The sequence below is a fragment of the Eleutherodactylus coqui genome, chromosome 9 (genome assembly GCF_035609145.1).
Source record: "Eleutherodactylus coqui strain aEleCoq1 chromosome 9, aEleCoq1.hap1, whole genome shotgun sequence".
NCBI classification, from domain to species: Eukaryota; Metazoa; Chordata; class Amphibia; order Anura; family Eleutherodactylidae; genus Eleutherodactylus; species Eleutherodactylus coqui.
The window spans coordinates 9680630-9694130 of NC_089845.1; the positions used below are offsets into that span (position 1 = coordinate 9680630).

Below are 13501 nucleotides of genomic sequence, written 5' to 3' on the forward strand. Positions count from 1 at the left end.
ACCTACATATTTAGATATCCTTTTCAGGGTGTGTGGACCTATTGTTTGACCTCCCGGGGCACGGTCCTTTTCCCCAGGTGTCGCCCGTTTTAATAGAAGTTAATCTCATGTCCATATTGGCAGCAATGCTCACAAAATGGCCGCGAGGGTCGCAGGTAACTTCCGGTCGGCTGAGGCAGTCCAGGCGGTAACCTGCGCTCGGGTAGTGATGGCTGAGGGGCAGTATGTGGGCTTTCCAGCTCACTAACTTTTTTCCACAAGGCTGTAACACTGCAAGTCAATTCAGTCATCTATCACTGCATCTCTAAGAACAGTTCAGGCATAGGCGTCCTGGCAGGGGGTGCCGGGGTCACAACGGCGACCTGGCCCCTGCGCTTGAGGGGGCTCAGAGGCCGCCCTCCACCATACACTTTGCACTGCACTGTCGGCTGCCGTGTGCTTAGTGCAGTCCAGCCGACAGCACAAGCCAGAGAGGAGAGTAGGAGAAAGGAGGGGGGGGGACTTGGAGAGAAGACAGGGGAAGAGGAGGGGGGTGGGGGAAGGAGCAGAGAGGACACAGACTCACTGGCACACAGGCACAGCACGGCATCCAGTGGACCAGGGATGATGATGTAATTTCCCTGCTGCTTCCCTCCTGCTGACACAGCTGCTCTCCTCACCAAAGAAGAGGTCCCGCTACTGGGGGTATGTATCTATCTATCTGCTTGTCTGCCTGTCTGTATGTCTTTCTTTCTATCTATCTATCTCATATCTATCTCTCTCATATCTATCTATCTATCTATCTCTCTATCTATCTATCTATCTATCTATCTCTCTCTCTCTTAGGTCGCATGCCCACTTGCTGAATCCCGCAATGAAATCCGTACATGCCCGCGGACATGGAGAGGGAAAATACATTATACTCACCTCTCCGAACGCTGCAGGGCTCCCCTCTGTGCTGGCCGGATTTCCTTTCTTCCGGTCGGCGGACGGACTAGGCACACCGGCAGCGTGCCTCGTGCACGTGCACCAATATTTTAAAAAATCTCCTGTTCTCCCGCGTATCCGTTGCACAGCACAAAAACAGCTGCAGCTGTCCCGCGGTTACGAACGGCTTCCATAGGCTTCAATGGAAGCCATGGGAGCCGTCCATATGGCAGATCCGCAGGAAAATGGAGCATGCTGTGATTTCTTCCTGTGCGTGTGACCCGCAAGCCGGGAAGGAATCCCATCTGCATGCTTTTAGCTGCCCTACTGATGCTAATGCATCCCTATGGGCAGCAAGACACACGAATCTCTCGTGCGGGGGCCACACGCAGATTTTATCAATAAAATCCGCACGTGGACATTGGCCCCCAGGCATAGGTACGGAGCGAAGGGGAAAAGGGCCTGGGGGGGGCCCGAGCTGAACTTTTGCACCCGGGCCCCTGAGCCTTTAGGTATGGCCCTGGGTTCAGGGGTATTGTCACTAGATTGCTCAGCCTGTCTGTAGGCGTCACGCTTGTGAGACAGCTTATCATGACACAGGAGGTTCATTCCATGTTTAGGCTCCTCCCCCTCAGCGGTCTGGGGTTCTGTACCCAGAATAGTTATGGCCAGTTCTTGAAATTCCAGAAACGTGCGGTCTGGGTGTTGCACCGATAACATTTTTAGTTGGCTCCAGAGGGTTTCATTTAATGGGCCCTCGATAAATTGTTCTCTCAGAGCCTGGTCAGCGCCGGCGGCCTTCTTAGGGTCGGCATGCACTATGGCCTTCATATCCTCCTGGAGAGATAACGCATATTCTCTTAAAGTTTCCCCAAACTTCTGTTTTTTATTAAAGAGACATTTTTTAATTTCAGACATAGTATGCATATTGAAGATAGTTTGCAAATGTTCAAAAATATCCTCTACAGTCTTCTTGTGTTTGCGCGGCCATGTTTTAACTTCTCTGGCTTCTAATTATCCCACAAGGATTTCTATTTTCTGCTCCGTTGCTAACGGGTATAAGTGGAACACAGCTCCCATCTTCTCCCTAAACTCTCTGAGGGTTTGTTGCTCACCACTATATTTGGGTACCCATTGTGCTCCTAAATAGTATGGCATGGCTAGAGGCGCCAAACTAGAGGTGCTAGAAGCTACCGGGACAGCATCTCCAGGCGCTATGACAACTGGCGCAGCAGCAACTGGTGCGGCAACAGGCACTATATCTGGAGGAACTACCGGAGCTTTGTAAGTAATCACGTTTTCTGGCAAAACCCGGGCAGAGATACCAATTCAAAGTCACAAGTTTTTCCTATGCGGCCGTCCAAAGTTAGGATCACCGCGTAGAAGTACGCTACAAGTCACACCCACGCATCTCCAGTGCCGGGTGCAAATCCTAACAGTGAATAATTGCTAGCAGAGTGTTTGTGGAGTGACCCCTACCCCCTTTCTCCTCTGCAGTGCTCCCAGCCCAGGAGCGGTACCGGTACCGTACAGATAATGCAGACTGCAGAACCGGGGTCATCCTGTGTATCCTAACTGACAACTACTGGCAACCCATGGCAACTACTACCCCCATCATCCTGTTTCTTGGCATTCCTTATCCTAAGGGTGTCAACGATAGCCTGCAATCCTGCTCTGGCATTGTCTACGTTTCATCCCTCTGGGAAAAGAGCCTGCTAAGTGCCGCCGTGACTAGCCAACTCTTAACCCTCCCAGCTCCTCACGTTTGTCAAGTGTTCAGGGTGTCCCTATGGGATGCTTTAATGTCACCTGTAGTCCTATGTAATAGCAGAGAGAACATAGTGATAACGCTGAGGACAGATGACGTACTGTAATACAGCAGATGCCACCTGCAGTTCTATGTGACACCACAGAGAACACAGTGATAACGCTGAAGACAGATGATGTAGTAGATGTCATATGCAGTCCTATGTAACAGAACAGAGAAGACAGTGATAACACTGAGGACAAATGATGTAGTAGATGTCATATGCAGTCCTATGTAACAGCACAGAGAACACAGTGATAACGCTGAGAACAAATTATGTACTGTAGTACAGCAGATGTCCCCTGCAGTCCTATGTAACAGCACAGAGAACACACAGTAACATGTCCAATACCATGTTAAATGTTCATTTATTTTTTACAGTAGTCTTTTATATTCATGTATTATTGTTTTTGGTATTAAAGACCATATTTATTCTCTAGTAAATGTGTTTTGATGTGTTTTTTTGGAATGCCTGGAATGAATTAATTGGATTTACCTTGATTCCTATGGAAATAATTACCTTGAGTAGCAATGCTTTCAGTTAAAGCCGATTTGCTTTTGGACGGATTACCAACGTTAGCAGAGGGTTCAAAAAACTGAAACGCAGCGAAAGGGAAGTAGAAAGAAACTGTTTAGTTTTTTCTGACAACCCATTGAAATTAATGGCAACATCTATTTCCACTTTATTTTCATTGTTCTGCTCCAAAGACGGAACAAAGCGACAGAAAGCCCCAACATTGGTGTGAACAAAGCCGAACTCGTCCCGGCCTGTTGTCTCAATCACAACACAATATTAAGACAGCCGCGACTGTTCTGGTGACTTGATGGCAGAAGGAAGGACACTAATCATGTGAGCCCACAGACAAAGGATGGCGGTATTATGTGCTGGTGGTAAACCGCAACAATAACAGCACTGAGACCTTCTGCCTGTTGTGGTGGGCTCACATGTCAGGTTTTTTGGGTGTGAAAGACAAATAAAGGAAGTTGATTACAATATGCACACAACAGTCCAGAGGACACTACGGTAGGTAAGTGATGGAGTGCGTCCGTCAGACCGTAAGGAGTCCCTCCACTCCTTGCACAGGACTCCAGGACATAAGGTCACATGACCACCATATCTCAGAGGGTCCTGCAGCAGGTCGTCTGCATGCAGTCATGCTGCAATCTGCATAAAAGTATGGCATACAGGAATATCCCAGTGCCAGCCTGAGCGGCCCCTTACCCTCCATGTCCACCCTGGCATGGCAACTGCCCCAACAACAACTTAGAAGTGAGAAGATAAGGATGTACAAAATATACACAAAGTAAAGAAGGAAGAATACAATGCGACAAAATACTGGAGATTGTGCTGTTCTATTCTGTTCCATATGAAATACTAATAATACCTGGTTAATACTTCATTTCCAAAGGTGAAAGCCCGCACGGTCTGACTCACTGACTGTCTGACTCACTGACTGTCTGAGTGACTGACGGTCTGACCCATGGGATGGCAGAGTGCACCTTATGACTGAAGTACAGGTGGCCCATGCAGTAGAGCTGATCACACCAAGACTTCAAGCATCATATGACGGAGGAATTACATGACAGAGCCCACACAGCTAGGGATTCATCAAAGGATTCCTACCTGATGGCTATCAGGCGTCTTTATTTGTAGCCCCCTTACATTGGGGTGTCACAACATCATTGGACAATTAACTATGCACGTTTATTGGATAGTTTTGAATCCAACATTTCATAGGTCAGTTTAACCCTTCGTCGTGCCTATTGGTTACATCTCATTATTCTTAGTATAGTTTCTAAATTCCAAGAAATATCATAGTTCATTGGACAGTTCTCAATGCGACCTCTGATTGGTTACTTTTAGACATTACATGGCATTCATTGGATACATTCTGATTCTTCATTTGCATTTCTTACAAGAAACTTTAAGTCGTGGTGAATGAAATTGTGACAGAGTGCCAAGAGGCCAAGTGTAGAACATGTCCTTATCTTATATCACCATGTGTCGCCTCAGTACATAGACAAGTTCAGACAAGCTCTTTTCTGGTATATTCAAAGGTGTGTGTTATTGCGCAGTTTAAATTCATACAAATATATAACAATTGTCCATAATCAAATATCTTCCGTTACAAAAGTAAGGGCGCCCACCCACTGGCGATTTTTTTTCCTTTGCGTTTTGCGTTTTTTCTCAAGAGCAATTAGTTTTGAATGTGCTCCTGTCCACTGGGGTTTTTTTTTTTCGGTCCGTTGCAATTTTTAACATAGGAACTGTCAGTTGCATATGTGTCCTTATTTTTCTCTTAATGCACCCATGAATGTCAATGAAAATGAACGGAAAAGGCGCGAAAAAGCCGCGAAAATGCCGCGAAAAATCCACGGAAAACGCGCCAAAAACGCTGCGTTTTTCACGCACGAAAATCGCAAACGCCAGTGGGTGGGCGCCCTAAAGGGGTCACAACTCGAAAATTCAACCTGTGTAATGTACCTAATCTAATTCTCTAACTTCCCGGTGTCGTATAAACATGAAATTTGGCAGGAGCATTCTTTAGGTCCTAAATAGGAAAAGTAAAGGGGTCCCTACTTGATTATTCAATGCTAATTGCAAAGGCATCAGCACCCCTGTGTAATGTACCTAATCTAATTCTCTAACTTCCCGGTGTCGTACAAACATGAAATTTGGCAGGAGCATTCTTTAGGTCCTAAATAGGAAAAGTAAAGGGGTCACAACTCGATTATTCAATGATAATTGAAAAAGTAAGTTCAACCCTATATAATGTAACATTCCGGTGTCATAGAAGCGGAAAATTTGGCAGGAGCATTTTTTAAGTCCTAAATAGGAAAAGTATAGGAGTCACAACTCAATTATTCAATGCTAAGTGCAAAAGTATTGGCACCCCTGTGTAATGTACTTAATCTAATTCTCTAACTTCCCGGTGTCATAAAGCAGGAATTTTGGAACAAGCATTCTTTATGTCCTAAGTGAGAAGAGTTGGAGGGGTGGCACATTCTGCAGAGGGACATCGGTACATGCAGCCTGAGGAGAATCTAACGCTCCTCTATTTGTATACATATGTGTATATGTGTACTATTATTCCTACTGCATCCAGCTTTACGGCACACATGATCAAATGTATCTTCCCTCCTTATCTTTGACCTCTATAGCTGCTCTCACACATGCGCTTTTTACGACGATTAGCATGGCATTTCAAACGCTCCCAATGATTTCAATGAGGTTTCACAGACCAGCGCTCGAACGTGACATTTCTAACGCCGCAATTTTCAAGCGCTGCCAGCTCTTTTTGAGAGTTTTAGCCCTTTTTAACCCTCCATATCACCCAGTACAGTGATGGGGTGCGTTAAAAAGTGCTGTCAAATGCTTTAACATACATTTGAAAATGCTGTATGCAGTCGTGGTAAAACGCTGCGCTTTCGGACACGGGGTCTTGTGAATGCATGTGTAAGAGAAGCCTTGGTAAAAAGTACATTACATAAATCATTAGACACCAAGTAGTTCTGCTATTGGGTACTAATATCAAAATAGGCTTTTTATAGAATCCAAACGTCACTTTGTTGCTCCAGTCTATTTACACACTGACTGTCTGGTTTGTCACTAACAGGAGCTTCGTTTGGCCGGACGCAGCGGTCATCATCATCATGCAGAAAATGTGATCCTGCTGAGTGAAAATAGATAGACCGTGTTATATAAACAGCAGGAATCCAAAAAGCACCAGCGAAGTGCTAGTCAACAAGTGGATGATCAGGGAGCTGTCAATGTCCGTATTTCCCGATATTAAGCATGGATGTGGAAGCCGAGTCATCCATTGACTTCAGTGTGCTGCGCTGCAGCCTGCAAGAGGATGATCTCGACAAGAAGGAGTCCTGCACTTGGCAGTGGGATGACCTGAAAGTAGAACGCAGACCAGAAGAAAGGTGAGGAAGTTGGATCATCTGCTTTGTTGCCTTGGCATATTTGGTATATTTCCAGAATTAGTGCATATTATATTATATGATTATCTATTAACCCCTTAGTGACGAAGCCTGTTTGCGCCTTAGTGACGGAGCCAAATTTTGAAAATCTGACATGTGTCACTTAACATAGCATAACTCCGTAAAGGCTTTACATATGCAAGGGATTCTGATATTGTTTTTTCGCCACATGTTGTACTTCATTTAGGTGAAAAAAATAGACTGATAGTATTTATGAATATTTATTAAAAGTGCCAATATTGGGAAAATTTTGAAAAAATTGTCATTTTTTCACATTTTCAACTGTAATTACGCAAATATGTGCAAACATACTGTAGAAATTTTTGCTAAGGTATATATTTCCATCAGTTCACTTTATTTTGGACGCACATTTGAAAAACTTTCGTGTTTTTTTTAACCATTTAGGAGACATACAAATTTAACATTACTTTTCAGCATTTTGAGAAACACTTTGTTTTCCTGCACCAAGCCAAGATTGCAAGGGCTCATAGGTGTCAGAATGATAGATACCACCACAAATGACCCCAATTTAAAAACTACACCCCTTAATGTACTCACTGAGGGGGTCAGGAGGATTTTGACCCCACATTTTTTTTCAGGAAGTTAATGCAATTTAGAAGAGAAAAAATAAAAATTCACATTTTTGCAAATATGTCATTTTAAAGACATATTTGTTTTCTATAGTGCACATGAGAATAAGGAGTGACACCCCAAAATGGATACCCCTGTTTGTCCCGTGTTCAAAGACATACCCATTGTGGCCCTAATCTTATGTGTGGCTGCACAACGGGGCCCAAAATGAAAGGAGTAGTCGGTGGCTTTCAGAACAGAAATTTTGCTTGAAGCCCTTTCAGGCCCCATTGCCCACTTGTAGAGCTCTTGAGCAGCCAAAACCAAAGAGAACCCCCACAAGTGACCCCATTTTGAAAACTAGACCCCTTAACAAATTGATCTAGGGGTGTACTGCATATTTTGAGCCCACGTTTTTTGAATGAATTCAAGCAAAGCAGAAGGAAAAAAATCAGTTAGAATTTCTTTGGCAATTGTGTCCTTGTAATAAAAAGTTTTTTGTGCAGCACACATACGAATGAAGACTTTCACCCCAAAATGGATCCCCCCGTGTGTCCCGTGTTCAGAAACCTACCCATTGTAGCCCCAATCTGCTAACTAGAGACATGGTGAAGCCTGTAATAGAGAGAACACCCATTGGATTTCAGGGCACAACTGCATAAATTCCAGGCCTCATTGCTCACTTGTAGAATCATTAAACTGCCAAAACCATTGAGGACCCCCACAAATGACCCCACTTTGAAAACTATACCCCTTAGCGAATTCATCTAGGGGTGTACTGCCTATTTTGACTCCACAATTTTTGAATGAATTTGACTAAAGCAGAAGGAACAAAATCACAATTTTGATTTTTTAGCTAATTGTGTCATTTTAATAGAAAGGTTTTTTTGTACAGCGCACATATAAATGACGACTTGCACCCCAAAATGGATCCCCCCATTTGTTCCGTGTTCAGAAACATAGCCTACGTGGCCCTAGTCTTATGTCTGGATACACAACGGGGGCCCAAAATAAAAGGAGTAGTCGGTGGCTTTCAGAACAGAAATTTAGCTTGAAGGCTCTTTAGGCCCCATTGCTCACTTGTAGAGCCCTTGAGCGGCCAAAACCATTGAGGAACCCCACAAATGACCCCATTTTGAAAACTAGACCCCTTAACAAATTCATCTAGTGGTGTACTGTGTATTTTGACTCCACAATTTTTTGCAAAAATTATTATAAAGCAAGTGAAAAATAAATACAATTTCTTTTTTTTTTCCATAAATTTGTCATTTTTATGACAGTTTTCTTTGTTTTAAGCAGGAAAAACTGGGGAGACGCACCCCAAATGTTATAGCGCTAGTTCTTCTGTGTTCAGCAATACCCCCATTATAGCTCCAATCTGCATACAGGACACATTGCTAGGTCTATAATGGAGGGACCACCTATTGGATTTCAGGGCGCAACTAAAATAAATATAACTCCCTAAAAAGCATCCCCCCCTCCTTTTGGCGTTTCTGGACAATAAGTTATGGGGCGTCATCAGTGATAAATAAATAAAAAAAGTAAAATTAATAATGTAAAACGGTGTGATAAGTTTCGAAGCAGGGGTAATTACAAAGGCCAAGGTGGGATAGGCACATGGGGCAATAAAATCGCGTATCCCTCCTCCTCCCTTGTTTGCTGCAGACGCGACACCTTTTTTTAGCGTATTTTTTTCCCGCAGTCTCAGGGATGAGGTGCATAAAATGGCGCTCTGTGAGCCTTCGCACCTCCTCGGATTGCAATGCATCTTGAGGTGCGATGGTCTCAAATAGAAGATGTTCAATGAGCTCCTCCTGGAACTGGAGGAAGCTCAGCGTGCCCCCAGATAACTTATAAATTACGTGCGCGTTATAGGTAGCGGTCTGTATTAGGTAGATCGCTACCTTCTTATACCAGGCTCGCGTCTTTCGTTTTACGAGATATGGCTGTAGAGCCTGGTTGGACAAATCGACCCCCCCCCCCCCCATAAATTTGTTATAGTCCGTGACACAGACCATTTTCTTTTCTGCGTTGCAGCCCCCCTCTCCCTTACTGCAACGCAGGCGTCTGTGTGCACGGTGGACAACATATAAACATCTTTTTTGTCGCACTACTTTATGGCTAGTAAGGGGTCGCTTGCTAGTGCGTAAGACGCTCCTCTGTCCACGCGTCTGGACGCCAGGGATTGTGGGAAACCCACCCTATTTTTGCGCACCGTTCCGCAGGCACCTGTGTCTGCGTCATGCAATGCCTTATAAAGGGAGATGCTGGTATAATAATTGTCCATATAAATGTGGTACCCTTTATTTAAATATCGCCGATAGCCGGGCGATCCGGGCTTCTGTGCATGCGCCGCCAATTTTCCTTGGCGCGCATGCACAGAAGCCAGCGGCAATGGCAGATCGCCGCGGGACATCTTGGAGGACGGGGGTGAGTGTTTTCACCTCCCCTCATGGATCCGATCCATGAGGGGAGGTGAAACTTTTACTTTTTTGAACTTTTTAAAACTTTTTTGTGATCGCCGTTTACCACCGGTAAACGGCGATCACAGGTCCAGGGACCGGTCACCGCGGTCCCCGGTGGCATCGCCTGTCTCTCAGCTATCTGCAAGTAGCTGGGAGACGGGAAATTTTAAATTTCCTGGGCGGTGACGGTTTCTGCGCATGCACCGCCATTTTTCTCCTGGTGCGCATGCGCAGAACACGGCGGAGGGCCAGGGACATCGCCGGAGACAGCCAGGGACCGCCGGGGACCTAGGTGAGCAGTTTCAGCACCCCTCATGGTTGCGATCCATGAGGGGAGCTGAAACTCCATCTTTTTTAAACTTTTTATTTATTTTTTTGCGATCGGCGCTATCCGTTGGATAGCGCCGATCGCATTGCCGGGGGGGACTGCCAGCAGCCCGGGATGACAGCTCCATGCTGTCGGCTACCTGCGGGCACCGACAGCATGGAGCTGTCACCTCCAGAGCATGAGGGGCATTAATCCTAAGAGGACGCATAATTCTACGTCCTCTAGGATTAAAGCCCACTCAGGCAGGACGTAGTTTCCCGATGGGGCCGTCAATAAGGGGTTAATGTGAATTGGCAAAAATTATATATTCCACTATATTATTTATTTTCCTGCTTTAATGAAGAAGGACCAGTATAAAAAGCTACATTCACACGGGCGAGCATGATATCAAGCAGAGAAACCCGTCCCGATATCGCGCTTGTCAATGTGCGTTCTACCCGCGGATGCCGGGTGTTTTTCATTCAAAAACGTCTCACATTGATTTTAATGGGAAACAGCACATCGCACTGGTGTGTGCACTGCATGGCCAACGGCGATGTGGTTGACTGTCCCATTGAAAACAATTGACGATGCGTTCCGAGGGACGCAAAAAAATATGACATGCGGCAAATTTTTACTTCGCAGTATCGCATGTGTATGACTCCATTAAAAAGAATGGAGTTCATATTTGTGCAGGTTTTGTGCGTCTCGCAACACGCAGAACTCATGCGAGGTTCATGCCGATGTGACTGCAGCCGGACACTAACGCAGGCGGTGCTTTTGGAAAACAACACTTCCAATGATCCATGTTGGCATGATGCCTTCATACAGAATGTGAAACGTGTGATCGTTATGTTGACATAATTAGGCTTCATGTACCCAGAACTGTAAGAGGACAATAAAGACTCTACAATGTGGGTTATCCTTCTGTTCTTGTGGTTTCTGCACCATTTAATCTGCGCTTTCTAGAGATTACAAGTCATCTTCAGTCCAACAGGTGAAATATTCCCTTTTTTACAGCATTTTTCTTTGCATACAATTAGCCCAGACGTTGACCCTCTGTGACCGATAGCAGCGGAGGCTTCTAGTGGCATTATTAACTGTCCCACAACATCTTCAGATGCCATGGGGTGCTGATACTGGTCATGGTTCATTCGCTCTAATTGCCTGTGGATCACCGCTGATTGCCGGTCGGCAGATAGACTACAGCCAGCTTTACACAGGAGATAAAATGGTGCGAGATGCACAAACATGAACGCCGTTCTCCTGACACCCCAACACTAGTATTTATTCTTCCTTAGCCCTATCGCCTATGGCTCAATCATGGCCCTTCAAGGAATACACAAGGCAATACCAGACCCACATAAACCTTCCCCTATGGCCCTCGCCTCCCTAATATCCTCAATCTTAGCTAATAGACCCTTAAAAACACCTACATTTTTTTGGAATAATTTAAAATCCATGACAGTTTATAACTTGCTTAAAGGGTTCTGTCATTAAAAAAAAAATTCTATCCTTACCTATTCCTCTCCCCATCAGTCTTCTTACTGCATCTTCTACCCGCCGATCTTCTCCTGGCTCCTGCAGTCCCCTCACCTCCAGCCGGCCGGATCCTCTTCTTCCTGTGATGTCCATACCCGGTCACTAGTGACGTAGCAGGAAGGGCCGATCCTCGGCAGCTGCTTTAGTATGCCGGCGTGGGGTCTCAATGCTATACATGCTATATGAACACTGATGCTGAGACCCGGCGCATGCACACTAAAGCAGGCTGGGCAGTGAATACTCCACCACTACTGACGTAGCGTACATCGACCTGCAGGAAGCAGAATGCCGGCAATGTACGCTTCTACACATGAAGAAGAGACCTTTGGCAGCATAGAATGGTGCTGAATAAACGTTTACACTAATCCCCCACAGCAAAAAACAGTGACGTGTCGACCGTCTTGAAAAACACCTTGTGGTCGAAACGCCGCAGTTTTTTTGCTGTGGGGGATTAATGTAAACGTTTATTCAGCAGCATTCTATGCTGCCAAAGGTCTCTTCTTCATGTGTGGATTTCTGTGGGCATACAGGTTTGGATTCCCTTTTCTTTGGCTTCTGCATGATTTAGTCCCACCCGGTGTGGGTGTACTATCTGGAGCTGCTGGTACCTTTCTTTACTTCAATGGCTCTCTGCTACACATCTGGTGGGAATGCCCGATGATTACACCTTATTGGGCGCAAGTAATAGAGCATATCAATAAAATATCCTCAACACACATCAAGTTACCCCCAGTAAATATCCTCCTGTGGAAACCCTCAGCCAGCCTGCACCCCTCTACCAAAAACCTACCAACGTTCCTTCTTGCGGCTGCAACACTCTTAACCCTTTCCAATCCAATTTGTATCCTGGTTTTCCTAGGGGGCTTACTCTTTTTCTGCCGTTATACAACGGCGCTATCTGCAGGCTAAAGCCAGTGCTGCATGAGGTGACACATTGGATAGGCCCCGACACCAGAGAGGCTGGCAATATACAGTAAGAGAACCCTGACAGGCGTCTTCCAACATTGGAGCTGTACAGCCTTAAATGATAATGTCCTCAGAGGTCAGACAGTGGATTGGAAAGGGTTAATCCCGCTTATGTGGCGCTGACCTGAAGCACCTTCTCTGTCCCAATAGGCAGAAAAGATTTCACAACTATGTGCTTTGAAGAAATTGCAGACTGGGAAAATGGTACAAGACACACATTTTTAAACATTTGGAAACCCTGGTACGAATACATCAGTTCAAACAATTTCCGCTTTTGACCATGGCGCTCACCCCATGCGCTTTTACTAAGTCACATATCCAATTCTTCCATAAATCCGTCCTCAAGGGATCCTTTGAACGTATTCGCAGAATTCAAATAATTATCTCTTTGACCACTTAACAGCGACAGACTCTTTTAGGTGCGACTGCCTTAATCGGTTACCTTATTTGTTTCTGTATTGGCCTCTTGTTCGTTTAAATAATACAAACCTATTTAAAATGTTATGTTAACAAGAGATTACATGTATAATTTCTGCCTGGGACCTGTGTGCCCTTTAGTCTGTTGCCTCTTTCAAGTCTTTCAACTTGATGTTTTGTAACCTGCATTGCCATTTTGTGATGTACTCAATAAAACAAGATTGTTTATAAAAAAATAAATAAAATAAAAAAATAAAATATATATATATATATATATATATATATATGTAGAGGGCCCACAACTGAGGAGACAGCAGGGTAGAGAAAGGCCTTGTCACAGGGCTCTACCATCTCCTCTCCTTGGGATAGCTCGAGACCCAACCACGTTACTGTGGGGGAAGATCACAGGGGTAGTAACCGGGGGTTACCCTAAGTCCAGTTGTCACTCGTGACACCACTGTTCCGTCCTCTGTGGCGGATCTCTCAGACTGAATAAAGTAGTGTACATACGATAACTTTCTGAACAAAAGCCAG

The 13501-nt window shown here is 45.0% G+C and overlaps 1 protein-coding gene across 1 annotated transcript in view; it reads left to right on the plus strand.

The window, feature by feature from the left end:
- The window catches only part of LOC136578919 (telethonin-like), a 54805-nt gene that overhangs the window by 15420 nt on the left and 25884 nt on the right, over nucleotides 1-13501 (plus strand). Inside the window, exon 2 of the mRNA XM_066579109.1 lies at nucleotides 6331-6643. Within this exon, the coding sequence (XP_066435206.1) occupies nucleotides 6510-6643 (134 nt within the window). The 5' untranslated portion in view covers nucleotides 6331-6509. The remainder of the gene's footprint in view (nucleotides 1-6330; nucleotides 6644-13501) is intronic.